This window comes from Caloenas nicobarica, chromosome 4 (assembly GCF_036013445.1).
Source record: "Caloenas nicobarica isolate bCalNic1 chromosome 4, bCalNic1.hap1, whole genome shotgun sequence".
NCBI classification, from domain to species: domain Eukaryota; kingdom Metazoa; phylum Chordata; class Aves; order Columbiformes; family Columbidae; genus Caloenas; species Caloenas nicobarica.
The window spans coordinates 31,590,311-31,605,167 of record NC_088248.1 but is presented as its reverse complement, the minus strand read 5'-3'; the positions used below and the strand labels follow the sequence as shown (position 1 = coordinate 31,605,167).

The 14,857-nt window shown below is 44.4% G+C and overlaps 2 protein-coding genes across 11 annotated transcripts in view; one reads left to right on the top strand and one right to left on the bottom strand.

Annotated features, from left to right (window-relative positions):
- The window catches only part of LOC135988063 (probable E3 ubiquitin-protein ligase HERC3), a 50,865-nt gene extending 49,060 nt beyond the window's left edge, over positions 1–1,805 (top strand). Inside the window, exon 25 of the mRNA XM_065633617.1 lies at positions 55–1,805. Within this exon, the coding sequence (XP_065489689.1) occupies positions 55–263 (209 nt within the window). The 3' untranslated portion in view covers positions 264–1,805. The remainder of the gene's footprint in view (positions 1–54) is intronic.
- Positions 1,637–14,857, bottom strand: part of FAM13A (family with sequence similarity 13 member A) — a 133,020-nt gene continuing 119,799 nt past the window's right edge. For 6 of the 10 annotated variants that reach the window (XM_065633626.1, XM_065633620.1, XM_065633621.1 and 3 more), the window contains 5 exons: positions 13,214–13,309; positions 12,311–12,394; positions 8,055–8,251; positions 7,273–7,374; positions 1,637–6,393 (listed from right to left, as the gene is read on the bottom strand). In XM_065633626.1, coding sequence (XP_065489698.1) covers positions 6,267–6,393; positions 7,273–7,374; positions 8,055–8,251; positions 12,311–12,394; positions 13,214–13,309 — 606 coding nt within the window. In that variant the 3' untranslated portion in view covers positions 1,637–6,266. The remainder of the gene's footprint in view (positions 6,394–7,272; positions 7,375–8,054; positions 8,252–12,310; positions 12,395–13,213; positions 13,310–14,857) is intronic. The other 4 variants (XM_065633628.1, XM_065633629.1, XM_065633625.1 and 1 more) reach the window with 3 other exon arrangements.

Below are 14,857 nucleotides of genomic sequence, written 5' to 3'. Positions count from 1 at the left end.
TTGAGGTGCCCCAACTGTCCAACCTTCCCTCCTCTCTCCTCTCCTCATCTCCAGTGTTTCTGACGGGCAGTGACCGCATCCCCATCTACGGCATGTCCAGCCTGCGTATTGTCATCCAGTCCACCACCAGCGGGGAGCAGTACCTGCCCGTGGCACACACCTGCTACAACCTGCTGGACCTGCCCAAGTACAGCAGCAAGGAGATCCTCAGCGCCAGGCTGGTGCAGGCCATCGATCACTACGAGGGCTTCAGCTTAGCTTGACCAGCATGGGACAGGCACAGACACTTTGGGAATGGAGGAAGAAAAGGATGAGCTTGGCTTTATTTTTGTAAGGGAATGGATCAGAACATTTTTGGGGGAAAATATAATTAATAATAGATTGAGATGATGCGGTCTCAGCCTGATGCTGCCAGCATTTTGTGGGGCTTCAGCAGGGAGAGGCTATTGCTTTGAATTTTCTCATCTACTGAACAGAATCGGTTCAGTGGGCATTTTTGCTGTTTCCCCTTCAACTTGACATCACTGCCCTCATGGCAATTCTTTGTAGTTTGCTTTTATTGCCCTGACACACACTTACCTCTCCTTTTAATCCATTTTAAATATTTTGATGTTCCTTGCATTTAGGCTATGGTGGAAATCAAGGATCAAATAGTGATCTCCCTTTTGAAAAGCTGTGATTTCTCCCCACCTTTTTTAAATGCAAGCTGGTTCTTGCTTGCTTCAAATGGGAATATGCCCTCTGCCCTTTGATCCTTGGGGGATGGTACTGGGCTGGGATGTCATTTGTGACCCCGAGGGTGGTGTATTAGTGGTGGTACAATCTCTTTCTGCACTAGGTTGTCTTATGGAGTATATGATGGTTTGGGGGAGCTGGCTCATTTTTCCTCATTTGTCTCGAATTCTGTTTCCAAGCAGTGGCTTCTTAAAGAAGCCCCAGACTCCTCTGGAGTGGGGTTTGTATCCAGGCTTGTGGAAGGACAAACCCTGCCTGTAATAATGGGTTGCTCAAATTCCATCTCTCTTGTGTTTCTATCTTGGCAAGTCTACAAGTTAGATGCATAGGCTTTGCTGAGCCCTGTTTTTCCATCCAAACAGACCTGTTATTCCAATGCAAGGTGAGGTGGCTGCTGTTACCACCGCCTGGCATGTGTGGATATGTGTGCGAGGCTGTGAGGTGTGTACAAGCTCTCCAGTCTCATCGGGTCAGAGAAAAGAAATACACATGAGATCCACATTTGAGTGATAACCCTCGATTTGGAGATTTGCTTTTATTTTTGCAGCTAGGGTTGCGTTATTTTGCTGTTTTAGAGGAGCCCTTTCACTTGACAGCTGTTTTGTTGGGGGTGCCTAAAGGACCATCTGTATGAATTTGCCTGCTCAAGTCCTAACACACATTTCCAGTCTAAGTCATTACTTAAATCTGTCCTGTGAGACTGGAGAGCCTTTATCCTCTTTAACCCAGTCTCCCTCCCTCATTGAAAGATGTTTGAATGATTCCCCTTCATTTTTCAGATCTTGATGTAAATCTCATTTTAAGCCTAGGGTGGTTTTGACATTGACTTGTTCTTATGACATAGTATTTATGCAGCATGTTCAATACACGGTATTGAACTTTGCACCTCTAACAAAAGGTTTTAGGCTTCTGGGTTTTTTTTTTAAGACAAGCTGTGGGCTACACTGAGAGCCCTCCAGCCTCTTTCTAATGCAGCATTGAAAACAAATATACAGTTATATCAAATGTTTATTTTCGATGTGTGTGTACATAGTACAGTATTATGCAATAAATTTGATGTTTAATTTGAAGTGAGTGGCTGCCTTTGTGTCAGGAAGCCAAGAAAAGGCTGCTCTGGGCAAGGGAAATCCCCCACAGAAACTGATCTCTTCTGCCCCTGAACCCCCACAGATCCTGTTTACCAGAATGTCATCAAGTTTAACATCAATATATCTCATCTGCTCCTAAGCAAGGACCACAGAGGCAGCATGGAAGAGAAGCAGCTGCTCTTCCAGGAATGAGACATGGATTTTAGGTGATTCAGAAGTACGGAGAAATTTTTCTCTATACAAGTAAATTTTGCAGTCAGACCGGTATCCCAAAATGCACAGCAAAGGGTTTGGAAGAGCTGAGCCCTGGCAAGTGCTGGTGCTTGTACCAAATATGTGCCTCATGCCAAGGGTTGTCCTCCTGCTGTGGTCAGGAATGCATCACTTCTTACAGTTTTCAAATGCAAAATTAGCTTCCCTGTTGGCACATGAGCAGGCAAAGTCCCATCCTAGGCCTCGGATTGGAGAAACAAGCTTGGACCCAAATTCCCTCCCCCACAGCCTGAAGCACTTGGATCCCTTTCCCAGGAAATGGGACATTGAAATAGCGAAGCTGAAGAACAAGCTGAAGTGCAATTCTGCACCCTGCACACAGACCAAGCCCCAGCTGGTCTCATATATGACAAAACCCACACTGGGTGCCCAGGCTCTGGGAGTTGTGCTTCTGCACCATTGCCACCAGCCAGCAAGGGCCACTGGTGACAACACTGTGGCCCCACAACCAGGGTGAGCTTTGCCCCTGGGAGCCGTGGGGACAGTCGCAGGCTGCAGCCTGGCTCTGGCCCCAGCAGCTAGTTTTGGACACTGATGAATCACCAATTTGCAAACTGAGGGAAGGACCTCAGGCTGCAGCACTTAACCATCTAAAACTTGAATATACAAGGAATAACAACTGATGTCCTAGCAAAATGATTAAAAGATAAGATGCTTTAATTTCACTGCCTTTAACATAAACATTCATTATTTGACTGTTTACTCGGGTAAACAGAATAAAGCCAAATGCAACTTGTAAGAATGACAAGTTTTTTGTCTATCTTTAACTCCTGCAATCTTATTTTGTCCGTAACCCATTCATCATCATTTAAACAAACTCCAATGATTTATATACCACAATGTGGTAACACACAGACATGTGTGTCTGAAATGGCACCAGTGAAGGGGATGCCTGACAGACCATACTGCCATCCTCCAGCAGACAGTTTATTCTAGTGACATGGAAACAGATTGTCTTATATTAACAGCTTATTTATACCACATAAAGTAGTTCTTTGTACAGTACTTCACACCTTTAAAAAACAGAGTCTTGCATTTAATGTTCTCTAGTCAATAGTCGCTGATGTTGGCATAGACAAATCATCAAACAAAATGCACAGAAGTTGCTTGGATGTTGTAGAGGAGTGTGGTGGGGCAAACACCATTTCTGGCTATTTGTGGTCAGTGGGAAATCAAATCATCTCTGGGAAACAGAAAGACATTTTAGTGTGCAGGTCTCAGCACCCTCCTCTTGTACAGGCTGGGGAGAGGAGGGTGGGTCGCAGCATCTGGACACCCAGGGCAGAAAGCTGAGCATTTATATGTGTCTTTCCTGGACCAGAATTTTAAAGTTCACTTCTTCTCTACAGTGATCTTTCCTAGCAGTTCCCTTTGCAACTAGGCAGATGTTTGTGTTTTGTTGTTTTTTTGTTTTTGTGGGTTTTTTTTTCCCCCAAAGAAACACTTGAACAGTTTATAAAGAGAGATGGCTAGGTGTATTTTTTCCTGTTTTAATGTACAATCTCAGTTTTAACAGATTTTTTGTTACTTTTAGCTTTCAAAGTTCAAAAATATAAACTCTCTAAAGTGCATAATTGTACTTACATTTCATATAAACTATCTGAAATTCTAGCAATATACCATGTAAACAGCGGTAAACTAAGCATCAGAAAATGCTACAATCTCATCAGTTAAAAATAAAATGGACTGTTCCCTACATATCATTTATCAAGATTTGTCAGGGGCAAAACAGATAATTTGTCAGTACGCAGTGCAAACAGGCTTTTCAAAATAAGCAGAGAAAACATACTCCTGGGAAGCCTTGGCCCACTGGAAAAATGTCTGACTACGAAAAAAGGGCAGAAACTGCTTCTCTTGTCCATACAACGATATCCAGGCCCAGATTCAGCAAGATGCCCAAGCTTTAGTGCATTATAATTCAGCAAAATCCCAAAGGCAGAGCAGCTTGCGGCACATGCACACCACACGTGCTTTTGCTTTGCTGAACTGGGCCTAGGCAATACCAAATTGAGCCAGAGCAGCCAGTTTGGCTCAGCTCTTACACCTAAAATAACTGAGGAGGAGCTGACTATGGACTCTGAGAGGCAGAGTCCATAAGAGCAGGCCCAAGGACAAAGGCACAGCTCTGATTCCCAAGCCGCCCTGTGCTCGGCCAGGGGTTTACCTTGGTCAGGCCTCCCTTCCAGCCAAACTTCTTCAAAAGCAGTTTTTGAGCCCATTTATTAGCCCAGTCAATGCACCCACAGGACCAGTTTTGCAGAGGCAGAGCCCCACATCTCTCAAGTAATTGAAACTCAGCATCTCTGAAAAGCCAAGCCCCAGGTCAGCATCCACGTCCTCCGGACTCTTTGGAAATAAGAAATTCAGTCTTCACTGATTTTATATACAACAGGCAATTCTGCAATTGGTAAAAAAAGCCTTACCCACCCAGACTAGTCATGGGCACATGCAAACCCACTGGTGGAAGGTCCTGAAGAGACCAGAACACCCTCAGCATCAGTTTTTGGCAAGAATTAACATAGCACATTAACAGCAAGTGGAAGGGGGTAAGTCTAAATACCACAATCCAAATACATCTGTATTTGTGCGCCCACTTGCCCATATAATGAAGGAAGAGAGAGAAGTTGTTCTGGGCGTCCTCTTGCCTCTTCCAGTGTGAGGCCTGGCTGCCACGACTGCCATTTGACTGCAACTGGTCTCAGCCATTTGGCTTCTGCACATCAGCCCCCGCAGGAACCAGCACAAAACAAAGCATTACAGAACTGCTCTCCCTGGGACATCGGGGTTCCTGGCTCGGGGCAGAGCGAGATGGTGCACACCAGCCTCTGCAGCAGGAGAGCGAGCCCCGGTGGCCCAGGACTGCAGAACTGTGGGCCCTCAGCTACTTGGTGCATTCCTGAACTCACTCAGGCAGCATTTGTCTGACACAAGCACCTGAACCAGATGTCTCAAGACTATTTTCTGAAAGTCATAAACACATTTGAAAATGTTAAATTGTCAAAACCTGCACCTAAGACACGGGCCCCTTCTGTAGGCAGAGCATGGCTCTGGGCTTTCTGTTCCCTGCAGCACCCTCTTGGGCTAGTACACCCGCTAGACACACCGAGAAGAAAAGACCATCCTGTGTTGCCACCATCACAGTGTCACTGCTGCAGCCCACGTAGTCTGATCAACGGTGTACATAAAAGAGCAAAATTTAGGGTATGACACCCATATGGACTGTTCAGCTTGAATTCTTACACTTTTATCAGATGATCAAGCACATGAACTAATAGGGTGGGTCTTTTAGATAACTTCCACATACTTCACACCAGACATTTAAGTGATCAACTACCAAAATCCCGAGGGATTCTGACTTAAAGCTTTTAAAACCTCTTTTCTTCCCAGTTGCCCAAACATGGTCAAAATATTACAGTATCACCTTCCAAATGGAAAAAGCTGGCAAGAACCTTGCTGCACGGCTTATTTTCTTTGCTATCCCAAACAGATGTAGGTACTTTTCTTCTACTTCAATCGAACTGGTCAACAAAAAAGTGGGAAGAAAACCCAACTCAAGCCGAGGCAAAACTAACTCAAACCAGCTCTGGGTGGTGACCAGGAGGTTCTTACAGCATTTATCTAGAGCAACAGACAATGCTGGACTCCAAACAGGCAGGTCAAAAGTCTGAGCAAACCTCTGCTGTAGCTACAAGAGAACAGTCTTGGCGCTATCTGGCCTGTGCCATGAGATCAGCCAGGGCACTTGCCTGTCAAACTAAAGTAGAAGCTATTTGATGATTTAATCACTATTCATCCTACTTTGCCTCTTGCTATGATATCCTGGGGAAAAAAAAAGAATAGCATGACTGGCTTTGATATTCTAAATATTACAGGATCTGTAAAGAAATCAAAACAGAAGGATCTCTGCAGTGCAGTCACTGAGCGCAGCATCATGTCTCCCACGCTGGCAAACTCCATTGTGGGCATCAGGCCTGGAGAAGGAGTGGGCAACAGCAAGTGCGGAGAGTCATGGGAAGTCACCCTTTCCCCCATCCTGCCTCTGGGAATGGCCCTTCAGTTCCCCGGGAGCTTCTCAGCTCTTCCCAGCCAGGCTCCTGCTGCATCCACTTCATGCATTTGTCCATTTGGTGCTCTCTCCTCTTTGTTTACTGGCAAAAACAATCTCCTCCTTTACATGATCTTGGAGCTCATATCTCTTTTGCTTATCAGGACCTCCAGCAGCCTCAGCTTGGCCTTAATCTGCTTGTATTCATTGTATTCTTCAGCCATAGGAGTGCGGTCTTCTTTCTGCACATTCCTAGTGGGAGAGAAAGCAGGTCATGAGGATTTCTGTAACAGGATGTCTTCCTCAGCAGCCTCCCTCCATCCCCCAACAAGACCTATGCTTCCCATCAGGGAACAAAACCAAAACTTTTATCCTTTGAGAGGAAAAAAAAGAGGGGCAAACAAACTGCTCCAATGAAGCGTGGGACGTTTGCATATTGAGGCTGAACACAACCCCCTGGTTTCAAATGCAAAACCTGCTTTGAAACACGCCCTACTTATCTGAAATTGCCAGTGTGGCAAAATAAAATACAGCCTGTGAAAAGGAAGATGATACCTGACCAAATCTGAGAACTTTTAAGTTCTCAGTGATTTTACAAGAGCCTCTAAGGATGATGGCTGGTGACAAGAAACTAAGATAATTTAAGAGTACAAATAGATGAAGACATTCTATCAGCTAATTAATGAAGGACATTTTCTGAAAATGATAAACCCAGCTACACTAAAGCAGAAATACTTGTTAAACTAATGTCTGAATATCTCTCAGACAAGCAGGAATAGGACAGAAATCTAAACACACATGTCTAGGAAAAAACCCAATTATTCTATCACTGAGAAACTCTTCCATCATTCCTGTCAGCTGTGCTAGAGGCAGCTGGATTTTCACAACCTGTAATTCTGCTTCCCACTGCTTGTCATAAGAAAGTTTTCAATGAGGCTGTGGTCCCTGACATTCTTTGGGGGTGTGGGGTGGGAAATAATTTATTTTCATGGGTGACTGTAATGAATGTGGGTAAAACACTGATGATGATGATGAAGAAATATATAATAGTGAATTCAAGTAACTTTCTGTGTTTGGAGGTCTTTGTAGATTAAAAATCAGCTGAAGGAGACAGAGCTGAGAAATTATTACCTTCCATTTTGTCGGAAAAAATTATCTTCAAAGTCTCTCAATTTTTTTCTGATTCGCTTTTTCTCTTCCCTCACTTCTTGGAGCTGCTCTAGGAGTTCAGGGCTGTGGGGTTTAAATATAAACGAGATTATACATATGTACACAATTATAACACAAAAGATACAGTAAATCTACAAAGGTATGGTTGCACAGTTGCCAAGCAATGGAGCTGCTCCTGCAAGCATCTCTGGCAACAAAAAGCTCTTTGAATTTAGTTCAGCAGAACAGTCTTACACTTAAGCTGAAGCCTCTAAGGAGGTCAAGTATGCATTTTACAAAAGACCACTAACTTCTGTGACATTTACTTGCTGAAGATGGGTCTGCTTTTGGTGACTTCTATAGGATCAAGAAACAATGGTCATGATTTAAGGCTACCACCTATGTGTGTTTGCATCAGACCCAGGCACTTAAAATTAGCAGAACTAGTTCAACTTGACCTCTCCAAAACCTGAAAAACCTTGTAGAGTACAGAGTTGTTTTCATGATAAAGCTTGCCACTGTTGAAGTGGAGCTACTATTTAGTGCTAGAATCCAAGGATGCAGAAGTCTAATATCAGTATCAGGACAAGGCAGTTTCTTCCCAAACCCTTTCATATGAGGGTCTAATACATTTTTTTAATAAAAAAGGCAAAAACTTCTGATGCAGGACACAGATGGAAAAAAAAATCTAGACATTGTCCAACAAATAAAATGTTATCTTAGCAATAAATAACTTTTTGAAGTTGCCTGCAAATTCAACATACATGGATGCTTCATGGAGATTTGAAAGCCCCATATCCTGGTTGCTCCTAGATGGCATCTTATCATCCACCGGGGAAACAAAGCCGTCAGCATCATCTTCGAGTTGATCCAAGAAGCTACGCACGTTGAAATCTGTTTTCATGGTAATTGTGAAATCTGGCTTCACATTGCTGTCCTCCTCAGACCCCTCCTCTTCCTCCTAGAGAGGGACAGAGCACCCCCGAAACAGAAGAGGTTACTGCTTCCATTCTCAGCAACGGGCACCTCCTTTCACCACATGCACTGGGGAACAGGTATGAGAAGAAGTGGACAGGCAGAGCAAGCACTGCAATTGCTAAGCCACACTGGACACCAGAAGACCATCAGTCAGACCCCCAACACCCGAAGCACGTCAGAGAAGCCACGACCATCAACTCCAACTGGTTAATGAGACCTGAGGCCACAGAACTGAGTGAAAGAATACCTGGGGTTCTTAGCAACCTGTTGCTTTATGTATTCTGATGTAAATAAAGCCACTTACAGTCATTATGCACACTGTCTAAGGCATGCCAGCCATCCCTTACATTTCCCTACAAACACACCTGGCAGCATATAGATTGCCAGGTTAAAATGCAAAATATTCTCTCAATAGCTGCAGCTCGACAGCTCTCTCTAATGTTCGAATTCAAGAGCTCAAATGCTCATGCAGTGACATCAATGAGCTCAGATCAGTCTTTCAATGGCCCGAATGTGGAATACGATTGACTGTAAAAGGACTGCTGTTGCCAACCTGTTCCTGACAGCAGCTCTGTACCATTTAGCTGGAACATGCTAAAAATGGGAATGGAAACACTCTACCCAGTGCCATTTCCCCAAAGTACACCGATGAACTATTGTGTTCAAAATTTTTTGCAAAATTTATAGGCACAAGATTTGAAAGTCTCTGCTGCACCCTGGTACTTGCTAATTCATAGTGATCTCAAATGAAGGGCTTGTCCTGCGACACTGTCCAGAAATCATTCGGGAGTATTGGGGAACAGGGCCCAGTTTCCTCTTACTTAGAGACATTTCTAGAAGGCAGTTTTCATCCCTAATATAAGGAATGAGGCATGAGCATTAGAGGAAGGTAATAAATGCCAGCATAGACAGTCCCTTAAATATGTATGGATGTGTGTGTATATATATATATATGTATATATTTATTTTACAACTATGTAACTCTAGCCAGGAAGGATCTAAGCACCTGCATATCTTTAAAACCTTTTGAGGGCTAATATCACAGAAGTCTTCAAGTGTATGCAAAAATATGTTGTTGTACTGGAATCAAAAGAAGCCACTTTATTTTTTTTCATGTGATTCCTCATAAACAGTTCAATTATTCCTGAGAGGCCGCTCTCATATTTCAAGCAAAAAGGGAGAAAGTAACTGTAGGACCTGGCACAGTCCCATTAAATCCTCAAAGTCAATGATTTTCAAACACATACGTTTGCATAACATTAGTTTGCCCAGAATTTTCTTCTTATGTTAAAACTCTAGGTCATGAAAATGCAATGCAAAGCCACAGGCTGAGAGTTACAACCAAGATCTGGAGGCTTGAGGATGAAAAAAAGATTAGCTGGGGAATAGTAACAATAATAAAAGATACAGAGAAGTTTGAAAACATCTCAGAAAAATCTGCAGGGAACTTGTGAAAGTCGAAGTAATATTTGGCATATGATTAGATCTGACTCTTTCTCCAGACGTAAATTATATAGTTTAAACAGAAGGCGTGAAACAGCAGCCAGACACTGTCCTTAAACCCTGCAAACAATTCCAGGCTGGGCCGGGGAGGGGGGACCATCGCTCAGCGCGGTTTACTGGTCCCCAGCACGCTGTCCTGCCCCGCCGGGGAAGGGCAACTGGGACTGAAGCAGGAGAATGCTGTTCCTGCTCTGGCATGGAGGAGGATTTGGTAAGTCAATCTAAGCAGCAAAAATGGCACACTTTGTCTCGGGGGAATCTCTCTGGCACCAAAGGAGCTCCAGTGCCCTTTCCTGGGAGAGCAACTTGCTTCTGGATATCTCCTCTGGAGAGAAAGGAAAGGAACAATTTTCACCAGCAGCGTGACAAACTGCTCCCCAGGACAGATGCAAGGATTGACTTGAATCTGTAAATCTGGCAGCCACCTCCTCCCCAGAGATGCCCGTCAGCCTGTCCTGCCTCAGCCCAGGGCACCAGCAGCTGCCCAGCCAGCAAGGATGACTCTGGCCCCGAGCTCAGCAGCGACTCTCCTGCCAATGGAAGCCCGTGGGAGGAAAAGAAAGTGTAGAAATTTCACTTGTTTAGACCTCAGTGCCAAAACGCTACATCTGGCTGTCACAAGACCTCTTAAAGCATTTTGCTGTTTTAAACAAAGGAGCAAATTAAAAGGATTCGTAGTGAGAACTTAAATGTCCATTTCCATACAAGGCCTCCACTTTAAACAAGCCTCACATGGGAACCTTATTTTAAACCTGCACTGGCATTTATACCTTGAACCAGAACAATCTTCATTGACTAGATTTGGCATGCACCTGCTTGGATCTCTAGGCAATCATGAGGCATTTAAATTTTCCAGATTTTCAAATATAAAACCTCCAGAGTATCCCATCATCAGCACTTCCAGCAGGCAGGCTTCCCAATGATTTTTTTCAACACAGGCAATATTCAAGATATTGTACCCAAAAATCTGGTAAGGCTTCACCTCAAATCACTTTCAAGCTTTCATCCAGCTCTCCCAAATACTTAAAAAACCCCAAAAACCAACACAAAATCAAAAATCCCAACAGTATCAGGGGCCTGTCAAGAAAGGTAGCACTCTGCCGACAGTGGACCTAGGCAGGGGGTGAGTTTTGGGGCCTTTTGGCAATATCCTCTGCTTCATTCTGAGTGTAGTTCAGAGCAAAGCTGCCACATGCAGCTTCACAGGCCTCACTTAAGTGTTAACAGGCACATAAGCGTTAACGGGCTTAAGGCTGTCACCCTGCTCCTCAGTCAGAAACCTCTCAAGGTTTGTATTCCCTGCAGGGCACGGCTGAGCTGGGGAGATGCTGCCCTGGCACAGCACCAGGCATGCTGGTCATCAGAGATCACCATAACTGACAGCTCTAAGTTATGTCTCTGGGTGTAAGCATAGGTGGCAAACAGAGAACACGCTAAAGGAAAAAAAAAACCCAAACCAACAACCAAAACCAAACAAAAATACCCCCCACCAGCCCACTATTGCAGACTTGATCCAGCAGTTATCTAGAAAATAGTGAGAGCTCAGAGATGATTAACCAGCCTCCAAATGGAAGCTTAACATCTTCAGTCTTTAGTCTTAATGAATATGTGCCTCGAATAGTCCATTAATACACAATCTACTTTAATTGCTTGATAATCAAATCACTTTGGATGTCTAGGTCTGCAGTATTTACACCATAAACCAAACTCTGGCTGGATAATAGATAAGTGACCCAAATGTGTAAAAGCATTTTTCCCCTGTTACGTTGCAGAGGTAACAAAAGCAAGCCAGGGCCCAGCTCCACGCTGCGTGTCCTGGTCAACAGCTGGACTTCCCTTCTGCTCGAGGGAAGGAGGCCCAATATTGCAGCAGGCTCCACCACCAAGAACTGCTGCCCCACAACAGCACGAGAAAGAAACACAATAATCCTGCCATCCAAATCTGACCAAGGGTTAACTAGCAGACTCTGAGTTGTTCTTACTTCCAGCCTCATGTGACTTGGTTAGAAATACCATTCACAAGGTGGTGAGGAAGAGCCCTGGATAAAATTAGCACATGAAGGGGAGTAGGTATGGATCCCATAAGTGCCCCGGCTGGCTCCGTGTGCCAGTGTTAGTTTTGTGAGAGCTCATTCCTGCCACGGTGTTGTGTGCAAGCCACAGAGCTTTGGAATGAGAGAAACAACTGCAAAACAAATTAGTGTCATTAAAAAGAAAGGAGGAAATTGGGGAAAAAAGCAATGTACAAAGGTAATTGTGATTATTATTTCAAAGCAAAATAAAATATGTTATGTGCAGGTGGAGGGGGAAGGATGGGGAAAAAATGCAAAGCCAAGGAAATACTGGGAAGAATACAAGGAAAGAATTTGATCAGAACTGGTGAGGCTTAAAGCAGCTACTTATTTTTCAGGAGGACACTGCAAAAAAATCAACACTGATGGAAAAAAATATCAATCAATCAGTCAATCATTCTCCTTCATTTGTATAAGGGGACAATTGATGCAAACTGAGCAATTAGTTAGCAGCTGGAGGTCTTCACCTTTATCTCCTTGAAGAAGGAAGCTGTTTCGCCCTCGATAATTGGCTGCAGCAAAGGGCTTCTCCGCTTGCTGGAGGGGGAACCCTGTGACAGGTGTTAACAAGCACGTTACATTATGAACCCCTTTCTTCACCACCTGCTTTCAGCTCATTCTCACCCACACATTCACTCAGCTCACCGCTGAACCATCAGAAGAAATCTGTTTCTTAAAGAAGAAAAACACGCCTGGCAAACCCCTTAAACTTTGGGCTGTTTTCTCTCAGAATGTTGCTTAGCAAGGAACACCACTGCCAAACACTTCTAAGAAAAAAAGCTTGGATGCTGGAATACTAGCTGGGCAGGAACTACAAAGTAAAGGCTGAAAGAAAATAATCCCCAGCCCAAGGCCCAGACACACACACACCATTTGGTTTGCTCTACGGAGCTACAGTGTAAGCCCAGCCAGACTCCCCAGGCTTGCTTTCCAGGAGCCTGATTTCCCACTAAAGTACCTAATGATGTAGAGATGGATTTTCAAAGGCATTCTGCCTCTGCACGAGCCTCTCGCTGTTCTCACTAGAGGATGGAAGACCTACAGCTCAGAGTGGATTGGTAAGGAAAGGGAAGTGAGGCTGCAGCCAAACACAAGATGATGAAATAACAGCAGCAGCCCAATGGAAAGACGAGAAAAAACACAAGGTGAGATGTGCCCCGTGGCTCATGGGTGGACACTAGAGTCCCTTGACCAGCTCTGCCTGACCTCGTTATACAATGTGTCATTGATTCACTCATTTGCTTGGTCTTTGAGAGATAAGGGAGGTCAGGACTTGGCCTTAGTGATTGTGTTGTATGCAGAAGTGTGGAGCTTCCTGTTACCTGAGCTCAAAACCAAAGAAACAGCTCGCAAAGGAATGCTTTACTCACAATGATAGGGATGGAGTTGGCTCTGGAGAGGATCTGCTTGACCAAGCGATACCTGTCATACAATGGCTTCATCACCTGTCGTTCATTTTTGGTAACCTGGAAAGGAAAAAGAAGAGAGATCCATGAAGCCCGCAGTGGATGCTCTGCTCTATAATGCATGTGTCTGTGACGGCTGTTAGTCAGAGGACACGAAGGAGATTCCGTGAGGGTGGCAGCTCAGCAGCATTAGCCATGAAACTGGTAACGCAAGTGCCTACGTAGGCCATTGCATCTCATGCCCCACGTGCCAGATGAAGCAGCACCTAAGCTGTGGGGTGTCTTGTACTGTGGTTGTATGAGCCAGGTGGTTTAAATAATCAACTTGGGTATCGTGTGTCCACAGCACGAGATGACCCACAGAGGCAGCAGTCTGTGCTCATAATCACGTCTACTATTATAAGGCACAGCATGAAGTTTCCCACTCTTGTTCTTATGGCTGGGACCTCAGAGGCAGAGATTATGATCCAGAAAAAGAAAAAGGAGCTGCCATGATGGGATACTGCAATGAAAGGAGGTTTTCCCAGGGTAGGTCAAACTACAGATTTCACAAAAGCTGACTTTCCAGCTTTGCTATTCCTCTTAATTTCCTATTCAAGCCAGCAGTTCTTCATCTTTTTAATCCCCTAACCTTCTCCTCCAGCCTTCCTCCCAGCAACCTTGGTGGGAGGAATTACCACAGAGCTGAGAAGGGATGAGGGTGCCAGGGCTGTGTGGAAGAGAAGACAGAATAATGCTGTGATGCCCACCCCAAGCCCTCCTTACATTGCTCTGTTCCTAATCCCACTCCTAGCTGCATGTCATGCTCCCACCTCAGTTTGAGAGTGTTGCAGACTACAAGTGTTCATTTCTGTTTTTCTTTCAGATCCAAGCCAAAAATCTCAGTAGTACTGACAGTGCCAGGAGAAGGGAAGACCTAACAGACAGTAGCTAGTGTGGGAAAGCAAAGGTCTGTCCAACTAAGTACTGGTTGTGAAGAAGTGCGGTTTTATTTCTTCAATGTTTTGTTACAGCAGGGTTAGAAAACAAACAAAGAAAATACTCAGCAGAACCAACCTGATCATCATCTTTCTTTGTATTCAGCACTGTCTGACCCACATCCTGTGACTGTCCTTCCATTATATCGTTTTTCTCACTGCAGATTATAAAGCTCCTCAAAAGGGCAGCTTTAGCTGATTCTGATGCCATGCCTATGTTCCTGAAGGCCTTTTACTGCTGCTAATCACCAGAGCATCTGAACAGCTGCCATGTAAAAATCAACATCGACAGTGTAACTGTACAGTCTCCCTTTCTACAACAGACATAGAAAGAAAGGGAATACAGCTTGAGACAGCAAGGAAATTTTAAAATGAACTGCCTTTTATTTTGTCTGCAGTTGGCTTTCACTGGAGTGATCTTTCTAAAGCTTGTACATCCTCCCTCCAGAGCAGGAGACGGTGTTCGTTTGCAAGGGGCAGAAGAGCTGTAAGTGTTGCCAGGAGCGGGATTGGCAGTAATGAACTCTAAGAATCTGGAGGTAACATCTTCCTCCTGATAACCAAGCCTATTTCCTATGTTGGTACAGATGAACAGGGGGGAAGAAGGAGGAAGACCTTGATATGGGGCAAA